Source organism: Octopus sinensis, unplaced genomic scaffold (genome assembly GCF_006345805.1).
Source record: "Octopus sinensis unplaced genomic scaffold, ASM634580v1 Contig13196, whole genome shotgun sequence".
Lineage (NCBI taxonomy): Eukaryota > Metazoa > Mollusca > Cephalopoda > Octopoda > Octopodidae > Octopus > Octopus sinensis.
In genome coordinates, this window is record NW_021832858.1 from 1 (window position 1) to 24,449 (window position 24,449).

Sequence of the window (24,449 nt, forward strand, 5' to 3'; positions counted from 1 at the left end):
CGGGCTGTTCCGTTGATTCGGATCAACCGGAACCCTCGCGTCGTAAACGACGGAGTGCTTCCAAGTATATGTGTAAATGCAATCGAGCTTGTAGCAGATGAAAGTGGAGACAGTGAAACTGTGAATAATAATGGAGATTTTGATAAAACTAATAGACGTACTACACAGGCTTGTAAGGAATCCCAAGGTGGAAAACGTTAATACAAGAATGATTCTACGCACCAAGGGTTCTTTGTCTGTGCTGTCTGATGATAGTGATAGTACCGACATTGTAGTTAGTGGAACGATGGTACAGCTCTGGAATTGCTCCTAGTATCAGGTCATCCCATAAATTCAGTCCGATTTTACCATTTTTAAAATTGAATGAAATTTAATAGTATTTTAGAATGTCTAATGGAATAAAAAATTATTTTTATGCATTTGTGTAGGCGCAGGAGTGGCTGTGTGGTAAGTAGCTTGCTAACCAACCACATGGTTCCGGGTTCAGTCCCACTGCGTGGCATCTTGGGCAAGTGTCTTCTGCTATAGCCCCGGGCCGACCAATGCCTTGTGAGTGGATTGGTAGACGGAAACTGAAAGAAGCCTGTCGTATGTATGTATAATATATATATTGTATGTGTGTGGATGTGTTTGTGTGTCTGTGTTTGTCCCCCTAACATTGCTTGCAACCGATGCTGGCTGGTTATATTTACGTCCCCGTCACTTAGCGGTTCGGCAAAAGAGACCGATAGAATAAGTACTGGGCTTACAAAGAATAAGTCCCGGGGTCGATTTGCTCGACTAAAGGCGGTGCTCCAGCATGGCCGCAGTCAAATGACTGAAACAAGTAAAAGAGTAAAGAGTAAAAGAGTATGTAAACTAATTAAATATTATTCTACAGAGTAATAGAATTAAGATTTTTTTTTATTAAAATCCTTTCTAACATGGAAGTATCCAAAGAGCATTTGGGGCACATAATGCTTTATGAGTACAAAAAAAAAGGAAACTGCAGCCGAAGCGACTCGAAACATACACTCAGTTTATGGGAAAGAATCTCTCTCTATATAAACGGCAGTTTGTCTGTCTACGTGTCTGTGTGTCTGTTAGGTTGTACCCTCACCCTGACCACGGCTTTCAACCGATTCTCATGAAACTTGACACACACATAGCCCAATGTCATAATTCAAAACTAACGCAGCGAAAATTTTGAAAAGTTCCCCAAGTTCTGAAAAAAATCGATAAATTCGACATGGGGTCGAGAATCAGAAACACAAACCACAGACTGTCTAGGGGACGCAACTTGACCTTTTTAACTCTCAAAAAAAAATTTACCATCATTTTTTTTTCCATTTTTTTTTCTATTTTTTGGCTATAACTCTCTAAAAATGCTTTATAGTTATTTCCCTTACAAACCCGAGCAACGCCGGGCGATACTGCTAGTGCTTGAATAAAAGAACTTGCAGAAGATGGTTTGCAAAATTAAGAAGCGGAGATTTCAGCCTTGAAGATGAAGATCGAACAGGACGTCCAGTTGAGTTTGATGATAAGCTCCTTAAGGCATTACTTGAAGAAAATCCTACATTATCAGTTGAAGAATTGGTAATAAAGCTTAGTTCAAACCATGTAACTGTTCATCCTTTTTCTTTTGCACAGACCCTGAACATGAAGTAGTTTGCCATCGGAGAACAGATGAAAGGCATTGTACTCCTGCAGAAACTAAGGCTAAATGTCCTAAAAGTAAGTACATACAAGCTTCTAATCTCCAACTTCCGTCTCATTTTTGACTGGTCCCTCTTTGGATTGTATTCTTGCTACACACAGTCCATCAATGTTAGACCTCTTCAATTACCCACTTTAAACCCACTACACGGCCCTGGTATATCTTTACTGGAATCCATTCTGATAGAAACATTCAGGCGATGGCAGCGATCCCATTTCTTTGCTACCCACAAGGGGCTAAACACAGAAGGGACAAACAAGGACAGACAAAGGGATTCAGTCGATTATATCGACCCCAGTGTATAACTGGTACTTAATTTATCGATCCCGAAAGGATGAAAGGCAAAGTCGACCTCGGCGGAATTTGAACTCAGAACGTAGCGGCAGACGAAATACGTATTTCTTTACTACACACGAGGGACTAAGCACAAAGGGGACAAACAAGGAGAGACAAAGGGATTCAGTCGATTATATCGACCCCAGTGTGTAACTGGTACTTACTTTATCGACCCGTTAGGATGAAAGGCAAAGTCGACCTCGGCGGAATTTGAACTCAGAACGTAGCGGCAGACGAAATACAGATAAGCATTTCGCCCGACGGTCTAACCTTTCTGCCAGCTCTCCAATCCGGTAAATGACTTGCTGTATCCTTAAGCTGGTTTCTGTTGGTTCCTCCATTGTGTAGTTCCAGTGTTTGTGAGATGACCCAGAAGATAGCCGTGAGTCTCTAGTGGGGACCTTCTCGCCACCAAGTACCGACAGGGATATGGTCTCGTGGTCTTAAATACGGTTTATCTCTCTCCCTCTCTCTTTTCTCTCTCTCTCTGTGTCTTCCTCTCTCCCTCTCCCACTCTCTCTTTCTCTCTCTCCTTCTTTCCACCTCTTCTCTCTCTCCCTCTCTCTCTCTGTGTTCTTCCGCCTCCTCTCCCACTCTCTCTTTCTCTCTCTCCTTCTTTCTCCCTCTCTCTCTCTTCTCTCTTCTCTCTCTCTCTTTCTTCCTCTCTCCCTCTCCCACTCTCTCTTTCTCTCTCTCCCTCTCTTCTCTCTCTTTCTTTCTTCCTCTCTCCCTCTCCCACTCTCTCTTTCTCTCTCTCCTTCTCTTTCTCTCTCTCCTTCTCTTTCTCTCTCTCCTTCTCTTTCTCTCTCTCTTCTCTCTCTCTGTCTTCCTCTCTCCCTCTCCCACTCTCTCTTTCTCTCTCTCCTTCTCTTTCTCTCTCTCCTTCTCTTTCTCTCTCTCCTTCTCTTTCTCTCTCTCCTCTTTCTCTCTCTCCTTCTCTTTCTCTCTCTCCTTCTCTCTCCCTCTCCCACTCTTTCTTACTCTCATTCTCTCTCCCTCTCCCACTCTCTCTTTCTCTCTCCCTCTCTCTCTCTTCTCTCTCTCTCTGTCTTCCTCTCTCCCTCTCCCACTCTCTCTTTCTCTCTCTCCCTCTTCTCTCTCTCTTTCTTCCTCTCTCCCCTCCTACTCTCTCTTTCTCTCTCTCCTTCTCTCTCCCTCTCTCTCCCTCTCTCTCTCTCTTTCCCTCTCTCCCTCTCCCACTCTCTCTTTCTCTCTCTCCTTCTCTCTCCCTCTTTCTCTTCTCTCTAGATTGTTAGATATAGCACCACCGACCGACCACTTTACTCAACGGATTCACACCTCAAAGAAAACAAAAATTGCATGAAACGATTTTGAATGTCTGACCATTCCTGTTCTAACAAGTGTCTTCCTCTCTCACAGCACCCAAAACTGAAATGGCTTGCATTGTGAAACATGTCCGCAGCAAATGTTCTGCAAAGAGACTCGACCCTGCATGCTACGACTGTAAGTACTTATAAGTTTTTAACCCCCAAATATTACCTTCTCCTTCGGTTTTGTTACGGGTAGACGTAATCCAACAACAAATAAAACATCATTGAATTCTCCACCAAAAAAAAACAAACAATAAATAATTACTACAAAACATAATATTAAAACACAAAAAGAAAAGAAATCTTTATTATTTAATCCTTTCGCCGATTGTTCAAAATCTCAACAAAGCTAAAACTCTATTATCTTATAGGCGCAGGAGTGGCTGTGTGGTAAGTAGCTTGCTTACCAACCACATGGTTCCGGGTTCAGTCCCACTGCGTGGCACCTTGGGCAAGTGACTTCTACTATAGCCTCAGGCCAACCAAAGCCTTGTGAGTGGATTTGGTAGACGGAAACTGAAAGAAGCTCGTTATATATATATATATATATAGCCGCAGGAGTGACTGTGTTGTAAGTAGCTTGCTTACCAACCACATGGTTCCGGGTTCAGTCCCACTGCGTGGAACCTTGGGCAAGTGACTTCTACTATAGCCTCAGGCCAACCAAAGCCTTGTGAGTGGATTTGGTAGACGGAAACTGAAAGAAACTCGTTGTATATATATATATATATATATAGGCGCAGGAGTGACTGTGTGGTAAGTAGCTTGCTTACCAACCACATGGTTCCGGATTCAGTCCCACTGCGTGGCACCTTGGGCAAGTGTCTTCTACTATAGCCTCAGGCCAACCAAAGCCTTGTGAGTGGATTTGGTAGACGGAAACTGAAAGAAGCTCGTTGTATATATATATATATATATATATCGGCGCAGGAGTGGCTGTGTGGTAGGTAGCTTGCTTACCAACCAATGGTTCCAGGTTCAGTCCCACTGCGTGGCACCTTGAGCAAGTCTCTTCTACTATAGCCCCGGCCAAAGCCTTGTGAGTTTATTTGGTAGACGGAAACTGAAAGAAGCTCGGTGTATATATATATATAGGCGCAGGAGTGGCTGTGTGGTAAGTAGCTTGCTTACCAACCACATGGTTCCGGGTTCAGTCCCACTGCGTGGAACCTTGGGCAAGTGTCTTCTACTATAGCCTCAGGCCAACCAAAGCCTTGTGAGTGGATTTGGGAGACGGAAACTGAAAGAAGCCCGTCGTGTGTGTGTATATGTGTAACATCGTCCGTCTTTCCGTCCGTCTTTCCGTCCTTGTTTTGTATACATTCGAGGCTTTCTTCCAAGGTAGCTAATGCGCTTGGCTTAGATATTCCTTTGGGACTGGCCAGATCTTTTGAAGCGCGCACGTATATATATATGTATGTATTTAAGTATGTGTGTCATTTGTACAATCATTATAAACGATCCATTCCGATTGCAGCGAAGCCCGTTATTTCTGATATCAATAAATTATTTGATAACTGTGTTGAGAAATATGGCGAAATACAAGAACGAGTTTTGGTCATCAACAACAGCACAGATTCATCAGGAAGTTCAATCATGGTAAGACGATTTTCCTTCAGCAGCAGTTACATTTCTTTTCTATTCCATGGTCATGTGATTAGTCACGTGTGCTGGTAAGGGTGGGTTCAACGCCGAGAAGCCTCTATTTCTTTACTACCCACAGAGGGGACAAGCAAGGACAGACAAAGGGATTAAGTCGATTGTATCGACCCCAGTGCGTAACTGGTACTTATTTAATCGACCCCGCAAAGATGAAAGGCAAAGTCGACCTCGGCGGAATTTGAACTCAGAACGTAACGACACACGAAATACCTATTTCTTTACTACCCACAAGGGGCTAAACACAGAGGGGACAAACAAGGACAGACGAAGGGATTAAGTCGATTGTATCGACCCAGTGCGTAACTGGTACTTATTTAATCGACCCCGCAAAGATGAAAGGCAAAGTCGACCTCGGCGGAATTTGAACTCAGAACGTAACGACACACGAAATACCTATTTCTTTACTACCCACAAGGGGCTAAACACAGAGAGGACAAACAAGGACAGACGAAGGGATTAAGTCGATTGTATCGAACCAGTGCGTAACTGGTACTTATTTAATCGACCCCGCAAAGATGAAAGGCAAAGTCGACCTCGGCGGAATTTGAACTCAGAACGTAACGGCAGACGAAATATCTATTTCTTTACTACCCACAAGGGGCTAAACACAGAGGGGACAAACAAGGACAGACAAAGGGATTAAGTCGATTATATCGACCCCAGTGCGTAACTGGTACTTATTTAATCGACCCCGCAAAGATGAAAGGCAAAATCGACCTCGGTGGAATTTGAACTCAGAACGTAACGGCAGACGAAATACGGCTACGCATTTCGCCCGGCGTGCTAACGTTTCTGCCAGCTCGCCGCCTCGTCGCCCCACCAAAACTGGTTAGAGCCATATAACTGTGGTTCTGTTTGTACCGGTTTTAGGGGTTTAATAGGGGAACTGTGTGGGTGAGACCTAGAATGGGTCTGTAAACTCAGATGTAGACGAGATACAGATGAACCTTATTATGGAAGCCATATTGGTAACCCTTGAAGAGGGAGAAGGATTTGGGAGTTGGATAAAATGAGTAAACTCAGATGGAGACGAGATACAGATGAACCTTATTATGGAAGCCATATTGGTGACCCTTGAAGAGGGAGAAGGATCTAGGGTGCTGGATAAGATGAATTATTAATGATTATCTCCACACCACATTTGAGTTGTTGGGATTGTGGGAAATAGGTCCATAATTAGTGGAGCTAAAGAAATGGTATTCCCAGAAATCAGGGTTGATTCTTGTAGGGAGAGAAAATATTGGGAAGTTTAGTAAAGTCAGTAGGTAGTGATTACCGTGACCGACCAGGCTATCAGGTGTCACTACACATCGCTGGTCACAATGCGCTTCGCATTGTTTTAGTCTTCAAGTGACGCCATCCCGTTGGTTAAGCGAGCAGGCCAACAGAAGACAGAGTGAGAGAAAGTTGTGGCGAAAGAATACAGCAGGGTTCGCCACCATCCCGTGTTGGAGCCTCGTGGAGCTTTAGGTGTTTTCGTTCAATAAACGCTCACAACGCGTGATCTAGGAATCGAAACCGCGATCCTACGACCGCGAGTCCGCTGCCCTAACCACTGGGCCATTGCACCTCCATCAGTAGGTAGTTTTGGGGTATAAAGCTTAGGCGGCGAGCTGGCAGAAACGTTAGCACGTCGGGCGAAATGCTTAACGGTATTTCGTCTGCCGTTACGTTGTAAGTTCAAATTCCGCCGAGGTCGACTTTGCCTCTCATCCTTTCGGGGTCGATAAATTAAGTACCAGTTACGCACTGGGGTCCATGTAATCGACTTAATACCTATGTCTGTCCTTGTTTGTCCCCTCTGTGTTTAGCCCCTTGTGGGTAATAAAGAAATAGGTATTTCGTCTGCCGTTACGTTGTAAGTTCAAATTCCGCCGAGGTCGACTTTACCTTTCATCCTTTCGGGGTCGATAAATTAAGTACCAGTTACGCACTGGGGTCGATGTCTCTCCTTGTTTGTCCCCTCAATGTTTAGCCCCTTGTGGGTAGTAAAGAAATAGGTATTTCGTCTGCCGTTACGTTGTGAGTTCAAATTCCGCCGAGGTCGACTTTACCTTTCATCCTTTCGGTGTCGATAAATTAAGTACCAGTTACCCACTGGGGTCGATGTCTGTCCTTGTTTGTCTCCTCTATGTTTAGCCCCTTGTGGGTAGTAAAGAAATAGGTATTTCGTCTGCCGTTACGTTGTGAGTTCAAATTCCGCCGAGGTCGACTTTGCCTTTCATCCTTTCGGGGTCGATAAATTAAATACCAGTTACGCACTGGGGTCGATGTCTGTCCTTGTTTGTCTCCTCTATGTTTAGCCCCTTGTGGGTAGTAAAGAAATAGGTATTTCGTCTGCCGTTACGTTGTGAGGTCAAATTCCGCCGAGGTCGACTTTACCTTTCATCCTTTCGGGGTGGATAAATTAAGTACCAGTTACGCACTGGGGTCGATGTCTGTCCTTGTTTGTCCCCTCTATGTTTAGCCTCTTGTGGGTAGTAAAGAAATAGGTAATTCTTCTGCCGTTACGTTGTGAGTTCAAATTCCGCCGAGGTCGACTTTACCTTTTTCTGGGTCGATAAATTAAGTACCAGTTGCGCACTGGGGTCGATGTCTGTCCTTGTTTGTCTCCTCTATGTTTAGCCCCTTGTGGGTAGTAAAGAAATAGGTATAAAGCTTGAGTGTAATAGAAACGATATTGTCGGGGCCAGACAGTATATTGGTGGGAGAATATCATTTTTCAGTGTCTAAGGTGACTATGTGACTTATATCTTCGCTCTTCTGACCAGGTGAAAGCCGAGTGTGCCGAAGTTTCCGTGTACGTTGCCTTTAACAAGCGTCATCCCACTGAAAACGATTGCGACGACAAAACATTTGCAACAGATGGGTCTCCTGGAAAACTAGATGTTGTAAAAAATACAAAACGCGATCAACTTTCAGTGACCATACGTTCCAGGAGGCGATATGGTCTCAAATCTATTTCTTGTCACCATCCCTCCTATACAGTCAGCATCAAGCCAAAAGGTAAGTAAATGATCTTTTTCTTTTCAAATGTTATTTTGTATTCTATATGCAAGCATACGTGCACACACACGCACACACACAAACATAATTAAATGAAGTTAAACGCAGGTGTTATACATATCTATCTATCTACCTACCTATCTATCTATCTATCTATCTATCTATCTATCTATCTATCTATCTATCTATCTATCTATCTATCTATTTATTTATCTATCTATCTATCTATCTATCTATCTATCTATCTATCTATCTATCTATCTATATCTGTCTATCTATCTATCTGTCTATCTGTCTATCTATCTATCTATCTATCTATCTATCTATCTATCTATCTATCTATCTATCTATCTATCTATCTATCTATCTATCTGGGCCGAGAGGAAACTGTCCCTAAAAGGTCGGGCGGAGGTGGTGAACACGTACATCGCGTCCGTCATCTACTACCGCCTGACCGTCGTACCTTGTCCCGACCCTACCATCACCAAACTACAACGCATTCTCTTTCGCTTCTTGTGGAAAGGATGCGTCCCGATGGTCAGGCGATCCATTTGCTGTCAACACCCGTTAAAAGGAGGGCTGGGCATGCCGTGGTTGATGATGCGCAGACACGCGCTGAGACTGCGACATCTCTGGCTCTATGTAGACGACGGTGAACAGGTGTGGTCGCCGTTTGTGAGGCACGCTTTCCCGCAGCTCGTCTCCATGACCGAACTGCAGTCGTGGATCAAAAAGAGGCGCGAAAGAAGGGCGAATGGCACCGCGAGTGTCGCGTTGCTCTAAGCAACTCTGCCGTCCTGGGTCGACCTTGAGTGACTTCAACACAACCAAAGCATTCTATAGGGGTTTAGTGGAGGGGAGGTACGACGACGAGCTCGGGGCGAACCTGGACGTCGACGAGGAGTTCCTGACCCGCCTGTTCAGGACGACTTTCGGGCCAGGGCCCATGGACAACTTCCAGAGATCCCTGGCCTGGCAGTGCTACCGAGAAGCGCTACCCGTTCGGGATAAGCTCTACAGACACGGCTCGAGAGAAACACGGGGCCGACCTGCCCGAGATGCGGTCAGAGCGACGAAACCGTTCTGCACGCACTCGTGCAGTGTCCAACAATTTCCGACCTGTGGGCTTATGTCGAACAACTGCTGTCACGTGTGGGACGAGTCGGTTTATCAGCTGAGTCTATCGTCAATATTGTCACGCCTCCCTCCTTCAAACGGGAAGGAAGAGCTATTTTCATCATCTTTGTGGCTATGGCGAAAGAATGTATCTGGTGGACGCGTCTGAAGGATTGGAGACAAACACTTTCCTCTCTGGTCAATCTCTCACCAACTTCTTCAAGTACCACTTGAAAAAGAAAGTGAGAGTAGAGAGGCAAGTTTTGTCTAGCGAATGTTTTAAAAAAAGATGGGTGAATGTAGCAAGAATGGCACGTAGAATGACGACGCCATCTTGAGCATGATCCTATGAACCAGAAATTGAAAACAGAGAGTTGCTTATTCGCAAAAAAAAAAAAAAAAAAGAAATATAACATGTGACTCCATTGACCGAGGTTACCGTGGTCTTTTCCGTAGGCTTTTCTTTCCACGGGTAAACCTCACCTGTCCTCCCCTTACACTTCATATTGACATTTCTGTGATAACGATCCCTATTGATCAATTTTTTTTCCTCTCCCCCTTTTTTTAACCCCCCTTTTTTTGTCCTCTTCTCTCCTTTTACGATCCCTTTTGATCGAAACTCCCTCCTTTTTTTTTTTTTTAAACCTTCAAAAGAAAAGCTCTACCTTGTAATTTGTTCTATCTGTGTGCAGCCCTGTGTGGCTAATAAAGAAACATATCTATATCTGTCTATCTATCTATCTGTCTATCTATCTATCTATCTATCTATCTATTTTATTATTATTTTTTTTTGTTCTTTTCTTCCCTTTTAAGATCCCTCTTGATCGTAAACCTACGCCACCCCCCTTTTTTTGTTTCTTTTGTTTTTTGTTTTTTTCATCCCCCAAAAGAAAAGCTCTACCTTGTAACTTGTCCCATCTGTGTGCAGCCCTGTGTGGCCAATAAAGAAACTTATCTATCTATCTATCTATCTATCTATCTATCTATCTATCTATCTATCTATCTATCTTTTCTTCTTTGCCCAGATCATATGTTTGAAGTGGCTTGCCATCTAAAACGAGATGAAAGACCGTGTAGCGATGAAGAGAAAAGGGATAAGTGTAAAGACGGTAAGTACATACAAGTTTTTATCCTTTAGACTAATTCTTATTGGTTCCTCTTTGGTTTGCATTCGTGCTACACACAGCGTTAGTCTTCTTCAGTTGCCCACTTTAAATCCACCAGACAGTTTTTGTGGGTCTTAACTGGCATCCAGAAACATTCAACCAATGTCTCCGGTCTAATAAATCTCCCTATATATAAAGCTGAAGTTGTCTGTGTGTGGCAGGTTTGGTAGCCTTCAACTAACACTATCTCCTCCGAGACCCTGCGGTGCAAGTTGACCAAAATTGAAAGTATGATAGAAGAAGGCTTGCTCTTCATTCCGTAGAAGAAAAAATTCAAATCGGACCATATTAAGGCCAAAAATTATTAACATCAAAAAGGTGCTTTTTTTCTATGAAAATCCCTATTTTACATACATACATACATACATGCATGCATACATACATACATACATACATACATACATACATACATACATACATACATACATACATACTTACATACAAAGACGCCTGTCTGTGACGTCCTGTTTTTGTTATTATTATTATCATTATTGTTTTTACGTATTTTTGTATTCATATTCGTGTAACATCGTCCGTTTTTCCGTCCTTGTTTTGTGTACATTCGAGGCTTTTTTCCAAGGAATCTAATGCGCTTGGCTTAGATTTTCCTTTGGGGCTGGCCAGATCGGAGCAATCTCAAGATTAATAAGCCGAAATTGCGAGGATGATCCGGTTCTTGACTGAAGATTGAAGGCTTCGAATGTCCCGTCCGTGTTTTTTGTATCGTCTTCTGAATGTTTTGCGTTCTTGTCCCACCTTGTATTTTATATATATATGTATATATATATATATATGTATATATTCGATCCTTTTTCCAACGAATCTAATGCTCGTAGCTTAGTTTTTCCTTGGGGCTGGCAAGATCGGAGCAATCTCAAGATTAATCAGACGAAATTGCGAGGATGATCCGGTTCTTGACTGAAGATTGAAGGCTTCGAATGTCCCGTCCGTGTTTTTTGTATCGTTTTCTAAATATTTTGCGTTCTTGTCCCAGTTTGTATTTTTTTTACATATACATACATACATACATACATACATACATACATACATACATACATACATAATAAATTTACTTAACGTTTTTCAAATATATTTTTCAGATCCTAGGAACCCCCCCAGTGCAGGCTATAGACAACTTTCCATAAACGCATGGATTTCCACGGGACTCTTAGTTGCTTGGCGACTGGCATAATCGGAGATACTTTGCAGGTACAACTGCTACTAAAACCAACGACCAGTTATTACACAACGCAATTATCACTGATCAAAAACTCTGTGTGTGTATGTACGTGTGTGTATGTGTGTGTAAGTGTGAATATGCAAGACATTATGTTTGTCTTTGCAAGACACGTACACACACATGGAGATAGACATGCGCACACATATGTATATGTGTGTATATACGCTTATGCGCCATTATAGATCATTAGCCACTAAACCTTTTTCTATTTTCTCTCCCAGTTTAATTTTGTGTTCCTTTCTGCCGAAGAGCGTAGGCTCGAAACATAAAAGACTCTCTCACTTCCCGAGCGTTAAACTAATACATCTGTTTGTTGATTAAACACCCGTCTTCGTCTTTTTTTTGTAAATTTTCACTATATATGTATATATATAATATAGATATATATAGATATATATATATATATATAGTGACGGGTGACACGGGTGTGTAACCAACAAACAAATGCATTAGTTTAACGCTCGGGAAGTGAGAGAGTCTTTATGTTTCGAGCCTACGCTCTTCGGCAGAAAGGAACACAAAAATAAACAGGGATAGAAAATAGAAAAAGGTTTAGTGGCTAATGATCTATAATGGCGCATAAGCGTATGTATTATATATATATATATATATATATATATATTATATATATATATATATATATATATACATAATATATATATAACATATGTATACATATATACATATATATGTATATATATATATGATATATATATATATATATATGTATACATATATATATGTGTATATATATATATATGTATATATATATATTCACATACACATATATACATACATATACGTAAAGCGAATATTTTTTTAATTTTCATTGGACACTAACACAAACCTACTTCTTAATTAATTAACTGATAAATAATGATTTTATAACTAATATTAACAATTTCCTAATTAACATAATTATATTTTCCCTTTGACCATAACACAATTATTTCTTACATTTCTGTTTTTCTTTTCTTTTTCTTTTTTTTTTTTCTTTTTGCTTTTGTCGTCAAGCAGTCGTCAAGCAGTCGTCAAGCAAGTGATTTGATCGAAATCATGTTTTGAATCTAAAACAATTATAGTGAAGAAAACATACATTTACCTTTCAGAAACACCAAATGCTATTAATTTTACTTAAATCTCAGAGATGTGTTGGAATCGTGTCAGTGACCAGGCTGCAGTACGTGCGACGAAAATTTTGACTTTAAATAATAAACATTTAAGTAAAGTTAGCAAACTTTCTGTGGTTTTTGAATGGCTAATATATATTTTTCCGCGTTGAAATTGTTTATATATCTGTATATATAAAAGCAGAATGTGTATGTGTGAGTATGTGTGTGTGTATGTACGTGTATGTAGTTTATGCACGTCCACAAATTAGCACGCATGTCGCTCCAATTTTAGGAGAACATTCGTCATGATCCTAGCTGTATTTTCGTAAACTTATTTTTCCCAGAGGCACCAGCGAATAGCAGTAAAAATTAATTTTCAACCAAAACTTTAACAATTTTCAAGTCGGAGAAATCACCATTGTTTGCAAACAGGAGTTAAGTCCCCTTCTAGCGACGAGTAAGTTTTTTGTTAAGACTTTTGTTGGGTTTTTTTTCCACCGAGAAAAAAAGTGTTTTGTTGATATACGGGCAACACACACACACACACACACACACGAACATGTATGCGTACAAAAAACATGTATGCAATAGGTGTACGTACGTATGTGTATGTGTGTGTGTGTGTGTTGCCCATAATCAGCCCAAAATTGCGAGGATAATCTGGTTCTTGACTTCGAATGACCCATCCTTTTTATTTTTTGTATTGTCTATCTGGATGTTTTGTTGTCCTTTTTTGTATCACCTAGTTGTCCGGATGTTTTGTGTTCTTGTCCCATTTTGTATTTTAGATCGGTAGCCACTACGCACATTTTTCGCTCCTTGTTTCTTTCTGTGTTCCTTTCTGTGGAAGAGCATAGGCTCGAAACGTTAAAGACTTTTTTCAATTCCTGAGCGTTATACTAATACATCTGTTTGTTTTGTACACCACCTGTCTTTGTCTTTCGTTTTTTTCGCGAATTCTCCCTACACACACACACACACACACACACACAAACACACACACACACACACACACACACACACACACACACACACACACATATATATATATATATTATATTAAATTAGAGATAAGACCACTATTAGGCAAATCATACAATGAAAAACTTAAGCCAATACATAAGATTAATTAATTTATATTATTTAAATATATATCAAAATTATTAATAAAGATAATTAATATAACACTACGATCGTTTCATGGCTGTCCAATTCTTAAAATTTTCGAGTTACAGTCATTCTTCAGGTGGTTTACATATCTAATATATAATCAATATTTTTAAGATATAAATAATATATAAAATAATAATTTTACTTATAATAAACTCTATTATATATATATATATTATATAATACATATATATATATAGATATATATATAATATATATATATATATATATATATATATATATATATATATATATATAATATTAATTAGAGACAACAACCATATTTTGCAAATCAAACAAGGAAAGACTTAATCAATACATAAAAAAATTTAATATAAAGTAAATAAATCGCCACTACAATTGTTTCCTGTCTTCAAATGACATTCATCAGGTGGATTTCATATCTAAAAATATCAATATTTTAAAAAATAAATTTAAAATGGCTAAAACTATAAATAATATAAATTTATCAATGAAAGAATATAAAAATATATAATCTATATATAATCTATATATAATATAATCAAGAACTAAAATAACCTCTATAAACAATTGAATATAAAGAAACCTATTATTAAAGTTCTCATATTTAAAGATGAAGAATCTAATTTCAAAAATCAAAAAACAAAAAACAAAAAACAAAAAAAAAACAAAAAACAAAAATAAAAATAAACTATATATACACACATGCTCATACACATATATCTAAGTATATATAAACATATCTAAATACATACACTAACTCACGTATTTTATATATATGTGTATTTGATGATATGTGTGAGTGTATATATATATATATATATATTATATATAATATATATTGATGGATGTTATATATATTTATTTATCGATTTATGGGTGTGGGTGTGAATATATTGGTGTATATATCGAGTTTGTACGTATGTATATGTATGTGTGAGTGGGTATATGTATATGTTGTGGGTGTGTGTTTACGTGTGTGTATTTGTATGTGAATGTATAGATTAGGGGATGATTGCTATATAGGTATGTTATTGTGTATGGTTAAAGGGAGGTTTTATCATTATATGTATATATGGGTTTCGTTTATCACGATTGTTTTATTAAAGAATTTTATAGTAAATTCTGTCTAATTACGTTTATTAACATATTATTCCATTCTATTCCATTCATAATTTTTAAATAACGTTCGTTCATAACGCACAGAGAATTTATTATAAATATGTTCTATTTCTATTTCTATGGTAACGTAATTTTGTAAACGTTATAATGGTTAGACTTTAAATTCACTTCATAACTTTAAAATTGAATAGAAGGAATGTATTTTTTTCTCCTTATGTTAATCTTGTTGCTTATGGAGTGTTCTATTTATCGTATTTTCTTTGTTATTAATTATCAATAATTTAGACATACTTTGATAAATAGATAGGTCTGTTTTTAAATGATTTATTAATAGAATAACTCAATATAAGTTATTATTTACATTCATAAATTTGTTTTAGAGTGGTGTTGGGGTTTTTAATAGTATATTGCTGAGTAGGGAATATTACTGTATGTAAGTGGCTGAGAGTATGTATCTGCTAAATTTGTTACTCATCTGTGTTGGAGTGGCGGTAGGAGTGCGGTTGTATGTGAGTGATTGTGTGTGGGTGTGCATTGTTTATGTGTAGAAATGTTGTTTTTCTTTTGAGTGTTTATGTATGTGTAAATGTGTGTGTGTGTGTGTGTTTGTTTGCGTATTTGTGTATGTTTGTTGCATGCATGTGGTATTTGGATATGTGTTGTGTGTGTGTTTGGTTTAAGTATTTATGTATTGTTGTGTATATATGTGGTATTTGGTATTTGGTAGTTTCTTGCTAAGAATGAAATTTATATTGTTGTGGTTGAGTATATGCGGATGCTGGTTGTGTGGTTGTCATACAGAGTGAGTGTGTTATGAATGAGGGTTGTATGTGTGTGTGAGGGATATGATAAGTAATGTAAGGTGTTGAGTTTTGGCTATTTTATTAATTTATCGTTGCCTAGATGTTTATGTGCATGTATAGAGATATATATGGGCGTGTGAGTTAGTGTATGTATTTAGATATATTTATAATACTTAGATATATGCGTATGAGCATGTGTGTTATATATAGTTTATTTATTTTTGCTTTTTGTTTTTTGTTTTTTTTGATTTTTGAAATTAGATTCTTCATCTTTAAATATGAGAACTTTAATAATAGGTTTCTTTATATTCAATTGTTTACAGAGGTTATTTTAGTTCTTGATTATATTATATATAGATTATATATTTTTATATTTTTTCATTGATAAATTTATATTATTTATAGTTTTAGCCATTTTAAATTTATTTTTTAAAATATTGATTTTTTAGATATGAAATCCACCTGATGAATGTTATTTGAAGACAGGAAACAATTGTAGTGGCGATTTATTTACTTTATATTAAAATTTTTTTATGTATTGATTAATTCTTTCCTTGTTTGATTTGCAAAATAGTGGTTTTGTCTCTAATTAATATTATATAATATTTTACTATAAAATTGGATTCAATCCTGAATCTGATTTTTCCCTGTAAATTTGGATTTATTCCCTAATATTATATTATATATATATATATATATGTATGTATGAGTATGTATGTATGTATGTATTGTATGTAATCTATATATGTATATATATATATATATACAACATGTATGTATGTATGTATGTATGTATGTATGTATGTATATATATTATATATATATATATATATATATATATAGTATATATGTATATATGTATTATAGATATTTTGATATATATATATATATATTATATATATATAATATATATATATATATATATGTATGTATGTATATAAACCAATTTCAACGGATTTCGCCCAAATTGACGTCGGTGTTACTTAGTTTGGTTTTAAATAAAGAAATTGATTAGCTTACTAATCCTAACGGAATCCCGGGCAAAGCCGGGTTATACTGCTTGTTCTTAATAATCTAATGATCCACTAATCCGTCATCTCGTTAATCGCACATATGATTTACGAAATAAATTTACATAATGTTAATTAACCTGTGATGCAAAAATTTATGTAATTTTATCCAAATTTTAAAAGATAAAATATGTAATAAACTCTGTTGTGGTTGTTGTTGTTGTTGTTTGGTTCTAAGTCGTTCCAGCTGTGACCATCCCTTGATTTATTTCAGATATGAATATCATTAGTACGCCCTGACACATCATCACCATCATCTCTCTCCTTCTCTCTCTCTTTCTCTCTCTATTTCTCTGTCTCTCTCTCTTTCTCTGTCTCACTCCTTTTCTCTCTCTCTCTTTCTCTGTCTATCTGTCTGTCTCTCTCCCTTTCTCTGCCTCTGTCCTTTTCTCTCTCTCTCACTCTCACTTTATCTCTCTCTCTTTTTCTCTGTCTATCTCTCACTGTCTCTTTCTCACTCCTTTTCTCTCTCTCTCTCTCTCCTTTCTCTTCTGTCTTCTCGCTTTCCCAAACGGGGTTCCCGTGGGTCTCCTCCGCACCAAGACACATCCTACTGTCCGCCCCCATCGTACTTTAATCCAAGCACGAGCAATCAGTTTTGAGAAGCGGACTGCATGAGCCATGGCTCATCCGTAGCCGGATAATTTTCCATTCGTGTGGTACTCCCAAACATGGTCACAAGTTACATGTGGACTGCAGTGTGCCCATGATTGGTTTAAGCTTTAGCCTCTCATCATGTGGCACCAAACTACCTCCCTCAATACTACTCCGGCCCTCAGATGAGGGATTTTGTGTTGTAAGTTACTCGGTCACCCCACTGGTGCTGGTGACACATGGACAGTACCTAGTGCACCCTGTGAAATGGTTAAAGGCGGTGAGCTGGCAGAACCGTTAGCACGCCAGACGAAATGTGTAGCCGTATTTCGTCTGCCGTTACGTTCTGAGTTCAAATTCCGCCGAGGTCGACTTTGCCTTTCATCCTTTCGGGGTCTATTAAATAAGTACCAGTTACGCACTGGGGTCGATATAATCGACTTAATCCGTTTGTCTGTCCGTGTTTGTTCCCTCCGTGTTTAGCCCCTTGTGGATAGTAAAGAAATAGGTATTTCGTCTGCCGCTATGTTCTGAGTTCAAATTCCGCCGAGGTCGACTTTGCCTTTCATCCTTTCGGGGTCGATTAAATAAGTACCAGTTACGCACTGGGGTCGATGTAATCGACTTAACACCTATGTCTGTCCTTGTTTGTCCCCTCTATGTTTAGCCCCTTGTGGGTAGTAAAGAAATAGGTATTTCGTCTGCCGCTACGTTCTGAGTTCAAATTCCGCCGAGGTCGACTTTGCCTTTCATCCTTTCGGGGTCGATTAAATAAGTACCAGTTACGCACTGGGGTTGATGTAATCGACTTAATACCTATGTCTGTCCTTGTTTGTCCCCTCTGTGTTTAGCCCCTTGTGGGTAGTAAAGAAATAGGTTGTCGTTAGGAAGAGCATCCAGCTGTAGAAATAATGACAGAGCAGACGCTGGAACTTGGTGCAGTTCTCGGACTTACCAGTTCCTATCGAACCGTCAAACTCGTGCCGGCATGGAAAACTGACGTTAAACAGTGGTGATAATGATGCTGATGTGTGTATGTATGGCTCAGTGGTTAGAGCGTCGAGCTTACGATCGTGAGGTTGTGAGCTCGAATCCCGGACCGGGCTGCGTGTTGTGTTCTTGAGCAAGACACTTTATTTCACGTTGCTCCAGTTCACTCAGCTGTAGAAATGAGTTGCGACGTCACAGGTGCCAAGCTGTATCGGCCCCTTTATGTTTCCCTTGGACAACATCGGTGACGTGGAGAGAGGAGGCCGATATGCATGAGCGATTGCTGGTCTTCCATAAAAAAAAAAACAAAAAAAACAACCTTGTCCAGACTTGTGCTTCAGAGGGTAACTCTCTAGGTGTAAACCCATGGTCAGTGTCTGACCGAAGGGGGTCACCAATGATGCTGATGAGAAAACGGACTGCTTAAGCCATGGCTCATCTGCAGGCAGGTAGTTTTCCATTAGCGTGCTACGAAAAAAAGTCCAGTTGATCACAAGTTGCCCGTGGGCCGCAGGTGTATCCACGATTGGATAACCTCGCATCACTTGGTGCCAAATTCTCTCAATACTACTCCGCCCTCATTTGAGGGATTTTTAAGTTAAGTTAGGTTAATTTTTTGGCTCAAAAAGCAAAAAGCAAGGCTATGTAGGGGGGACATGGAGTTATGTACAGGGAGGGTGTTCATGCAAAGAGTTCAGGTCATTTCTGGTCAAGAGAGACTTTGAACCGAGCGGTCGTCGGCATCTTCACTATCTCGTCCGGCAGCTTATTCCACGGATCCACAACCCGGACGGAGAAAGCCCCTATCCTTCGATTGAGATGAAATCGTGGCAGATAGAGCTTTTCGGAGTGACCCCGCAGCTGACGCTCTGGAGCAGGAGTGAAGAACAGCTCTTTCGAGAGGTTACACTTTCCGCTTATGATGTTGTGAGCGAGAAAGAGATCACCACGGCGGTGGCGTTTTTCTAGAGAATAATGATCGAGCGTCTTCATAAGACAAATGCTTGAGACCAGGCACCCTGTGAAATGGTTGGCGGTAGGAAGAGCATCCAGTCGTAGAAGCAATGACAAGGAGGCGTTGGAACTTATTGCAGTTCTCGGACTTACCAGTTCCTTTCGAACCGTCAAACCACATGGTTCCGGGTTCAGTCCCACTGCGTGGCACCTTAGGCAAATGTCTTCTACTATAGTCTCGGGCCGACCAAAGCCTTGGGAGTGGATTTGATAGACGGAAACTGAAAGAAGCCTGTCGTATATATATATACATGTAGGAGTGGCTGTGTGGTAAGTAGCAGCGGGGGCACCTTGGGAAGGGTCTTCTGCTATAGCCTTGGGCCAACCAAAGCCATGTGGGTGGATTTGGTAGACGGAAACAGAAAGAAGACGATCATATATATATATGTGTGTGTGCATAGGCACAGGAGTGGCTGTGTGGTATGTAGCTTGCTTACCAAGTACATAGTTCCGGGTTCAGTCCCACTGCGTGGCACCTTGGGCAAGTGTCTTCTGCTATAGTCTCGGGCCGACCATAGCCTTGTGAGTGGACTTTGGAGATGGAAGCTGAAAGAAGCCCGTCGTATACTCTTTTACTTGTTTCAGTCATTTGACTTCGGCCATGCTGGAGCACCGCCTTCAGTCGAGCAACTCGACCCCGGGACTTATTCTTTTTGTAAGCCCAGTACTTATTCTATCGGTCTGTTTTGCCGAACCGCTAAGTAACGGGGACATAAACACACCAGCATCGGTTGTCAAGCAATGCTAGAGGGACAAACACAGACACATACATATATACGACAGGCTTCTTTCAGTTTCTTTCTACCAAATCCACTCACAAGGCTTTGGTCGGCCCGAGGCTATAGCAGAAGACACTCGCGCAAGGTGCCACGCAGTGGGACTGAACCCGGAACCATGTGGGTGGTAGACAAGCTACTTACCACACAGCCACATATATATATATTTGTGTGTGTTAATTCTCACCATCATCGCTTGACAACCAATGTTGGTGATTACGTCCCCGTAACTTAGCAGTTCGGCAAAAACAGACCCAAAGAATAAGTCTTGGCGTCGATTTGTTCGACTAAAAAGGCAGTACTCCAGCATGGTCGCAGTCAAATGACTGATGCAGATAATGCAAATGCGTGTGCACCATCAGATCTTCTTTCTATAGACGGAGGGGACGTAACTCTAATTTTCTTGTTTTTTATTTTCCCTTGTTATCTTTCCATGCTTGCACAATCCAGGTAGAATTTGTCGAAGCAGATTTTCTAAGCCGAGATATCTTTCATGCCACTAATATACATACATATATATATATATGTGTGTGTGTGTGTGTAAATATATTGTATTTTGTATTTATATTTGTGTGTAACATCGTCTGTTTTTCCATCCTTATTTTCGTATACATTTCATGCTTTCTTCCAAGGAATCTAATGCTCTTAGGTTAGTTTTTCCTTGGGGCTGGCCAGATTGGAGCAATCTCAAAATTAATCAGCCGAAATTGCGAGGATGATCCGGTTCTTGACAAAGGATAGAAAGCTCCAAATGAGCCGTCCTTGTGTTTTTTTGTATCGTCTATCAGGATATTTTGTTGTCCCTTTTTGCATCTCCTAGTTGTCTGGATGTTTTGCGTTCTTGTCCCACTTTGTATTTTTTATATATATATATATATAAATATATATATTTCAACAATTGAGGGTAAAATTAATTAATTAATCAATTTCACCAAGTATTCAGTATGCAAAGGGACCATTTAAGGCGAATTCAAATTATTACATTATATAAAAGGGCTTAGTAAAATAAATTACTTTGCCGCATACTGAACTCATTAGAAATAGCAGCTAAAAAAACTTTTTTTAAAACTATTTCTAATACTTAAAGAAAACCTCTCTCATATAGTGTTTGCTCAATTCAACTCACGAAAGTATGGGGGTAGAGACATTAAAAAATCAAATGCAAAGGTTATTTGAGAACGTACGTTTCAAGATTAGTCAAACTCGACATTTCTATCATCAGCTCAGAACTCCTTGGTTTGGATTTGAAAACACTGAAAGTGGGAGCATACCCTTTCGGCTTCTTATCGCTTCTGAAGATCTGCTCGAAACTAACAGTGCCAGCAAACTCAAAAATGCAAGCGAAGAATTTCTGCTCTCCCCTTTCCACCAGCGTGGGTTAAAATCAGTAAACACTATGCTTTTTTCGGTAAAATCCGAGGCATTATATAGAGAGAGATGAATTATAATTTCAACAATTGAGCAAAGGTGAATTGAGCAAGGTGAATTGAGCAAACACTATATGAGAGAGGTTTTCTTTAATTATTAGAAATAGTTTTAAAAAAGTTTTTTAGCTGCTATTTCTAATGAGTTCAGTATGCGGCAAAGTAATTTATTTTAGTAAGCCCTTTTATATAATGTAATAATATAAATATATATATATATAGCGGCGTACGTACACTTTGTACTCTTATATGTAAGTATATATATATATATATAATTATAATAATATATAAAAATTTATAAATATAAATTAACAATCTAAAATTTTTAACTTCAAATTTAAATAATTTAAATTTTGAATTTTATATATAATATTAATTAATTTTATTTCTATGTTTTGGTTTATGTTTTTCACTGTTTGATTTACCTAATAGTGGTTTTATCTCTAATTTAATTTATTTATATATATATAAGGGATTTATAGTCAGAAAACAACACAGCTCCCATGACTTTCGGAAACATTATTTCACGCTCAGAGTTGCTGAAGCATGGAACAAACTGCCTGTGTCAGTCGTTGACTGCCATGACACTGCATCCTTTAAAGCCCTCATGCTTTCCGAAATCCGCCGAAACTACACCTGATTATACATACACTTTAGATGAGTTGTAGCGCACCTGAGCACTGTACACAATGTTTTTATTATTATTATTATTATATAGGCTGTTGATCTATAGGTTTATCAATTATGCATTGATATAAATTGCTCAATAAAGCCAGAAACATATGTACCACAAAATCCTTTGCATCCCGTTTTTACTTTTGATATATAAAATATATGGTGGCCTGTCAGAGAAATTTGCTCGTTTCTATTCATTTATTTTAATTCTCTTCAATGTCATTTGAATCAACAAGGAAATTATTTTTATTGTAATAGTTTATGGGGTTTTCTCAGAGCTCTCTTGTTTTTCTACAACCTCTACCATGTTTTAAATTTTTAATTCAGATAAATTTCACCTTTTTCGAAATAACAATGAAGTGCAAATTAGAAAGAATAACAGATTTATCTGACAGCCATATATATATATCATCATCATCGTTTAACGTCCGTTTTCCGTGCTAGCATGGGTTGGACGGTTCGACCGGGGTCTGGGAAACCAGGAGGTTGCACCAGGCTCCAGTCCGATCTGGCAGTGTTTCTACAGCTGGATGCCCTTCCTAACGCCAACCACTCCGTGAGTGTAGTGGGTGCTTTTTACGTGCCACTGGCACAGGTGCCAGGGGAGGCTGGCAGCGGCCACGATTGGTTGGTGCTTTTTATGTGCCACCAGCACAGAAGCCAGTCAAGGCAGAGCTGGCATCGGCCACGATTCGGATGGTGCCTTTGATAACACTGGTGGCATACATGGGCGAATGCTTGCCTTCCATAAACAACCTTGCCCGGACTTGTGCCTGGGAGGGTAACTTTCTAGGTTCAATCCCACGGTCAGTCATGATGGTGCTTTATCACAACTACTATTTCCATTTGATATTTATTTCGATGTTGATGTACTTGACTCCATAGATCTCCTCAAACACAGCAGGTCATGTGCCACCGGCACAGAAGCCAGTGAGACAGCGCTGGTATTGGTCACGTTCAGGTGGCGCTTTTTACGTGCCGCCGGCACAGGTATTGTAATTGCAATATCCATTTGATATTGATGTACTTGACTCAGTAGGTCTCTTCCATTTGATATTTATTTTGACATATATATATATATATATATATGAATTTTTTGCACAATGAGATAAAAAAAACCAAGGCTGTATAGATATTAGAGCATTTATAGATAGAAGGTCTTACAGCTATTTCTAGAATATTAATTAATAATATCCCTTCATCGGAGTTTAAACACATACCTTGAATCTGCTACACTCTATATAAATTCCCTACTGGGAATGACCAACTTTAAGAGAATCTTATATTGCTCTTACTCTTTACTGTTTTACTTGTTTCTGTCATTTGACTGCGGTCATGCTGGGGCACCGCCTTTAATCGAGCAAATCGACCCCGGGACTTATTCTATCAGTCTCTTTTGCTGAACCGCTAAGTGACGGGGATGTAAACACACCAGCATCGGTTGTCAAGCAATGCTAGGGGGACAAACACATATATATATATATATACGATAGGCTTCTTTCAGTTACCGTCTACCAAATCCACTCACAAGGCTCTGGTCAGCCCGGGGCTATAGCAGAAGACACTTGCCGAAGATGCCATGCAGTGGGACTGAACCCCGAATCATGTGGTTGGTAAGCAAGCTACTTACCACACAGCCACTCCTACTTATAAATTTTACCTCTGGATGGACTCATATGAAACTTTGGATTTTACTCAAAGGATATTGGAATATTACACATATATACCATTATGCCTACAAAACGGATTTACAAATTCAATACCCATACATATCTTCCATCTATTTTCTTTCCTCCACCTCACTCTCTATTTCGTATCACATCTAAACTAATTATGACTTAATTTTTCCTCTCACACCGTCTCCAATGAAGGGATATTATTAATTAATATCCTAGAAATAGCTGTAAGACCTTCTATCTATAAATGCTCTAATATCTATACAGCCTTGGTCTTTTATCTTATTATGCAAAAATTTCTTATATACACACGCTGACATAGAACCAACGTTGAACCCTTTATTCGCAATATTACCGAATCTGGAACTCAACTATCGTCTGTCTATAGCACTCATTCAGCATTACCTGACACCTTCGGGTCTCAATGACACCATTACATCTTATATATATATATATATATATATACACATATATATAAAAACATA

The 24,449-nt window shown here is 39.0% G+C and overlaps 1 protein-coding gene and 1 long non-coding RNA gene across 2 annotated transcripts; both read left to right on the plus strand.

Annotated features, from left to right (window-relative positions):
* The first annotated feature begins 1,598 nt into the window (after nucleotides 1-1,598).
* LOC115229615 lies at nucleotides 1,599-11,779 on the plus strand. Its single transcript, XM_029799943.2, has 6 exons — nucleotides 1,599-1,716; nucleotides 3,416-3,499; nucleotides 4,844-4,965; nucleotides 7,800-8,034; nucleotides 10,176-10,259; nucleotides 11,417-11,779. The coding sequence occupies exons 2-6, from the start codon at nucleotides 3,430-3,432 to the stop codon at nucleotides 11,506-11,508; spliced, it is 603 nt and encodes a 200-aa protein (XP_029655803.1). The 5' UTR covers nucleotides 1,599-1,716; nucleotides 3,416-3,429; the 3' UTR covers nucleotides 11,509-11,779.
* LOC118761410 lies at nucleotides 5,856-7,769 on the plus strand. The gene is made up of 3 exons (XR_004997357.1): nucleotides 5,856-6,293; nucleotides 6,610-6,620; nucleotides 7,679-7,769. It is a non-coding gene; the product is annotated as an uncharacterized LOC118761410 (long non-coding RNA).
* Nucleotides 11,780-24,449: the final 12,670 nt, after the last annotated feature.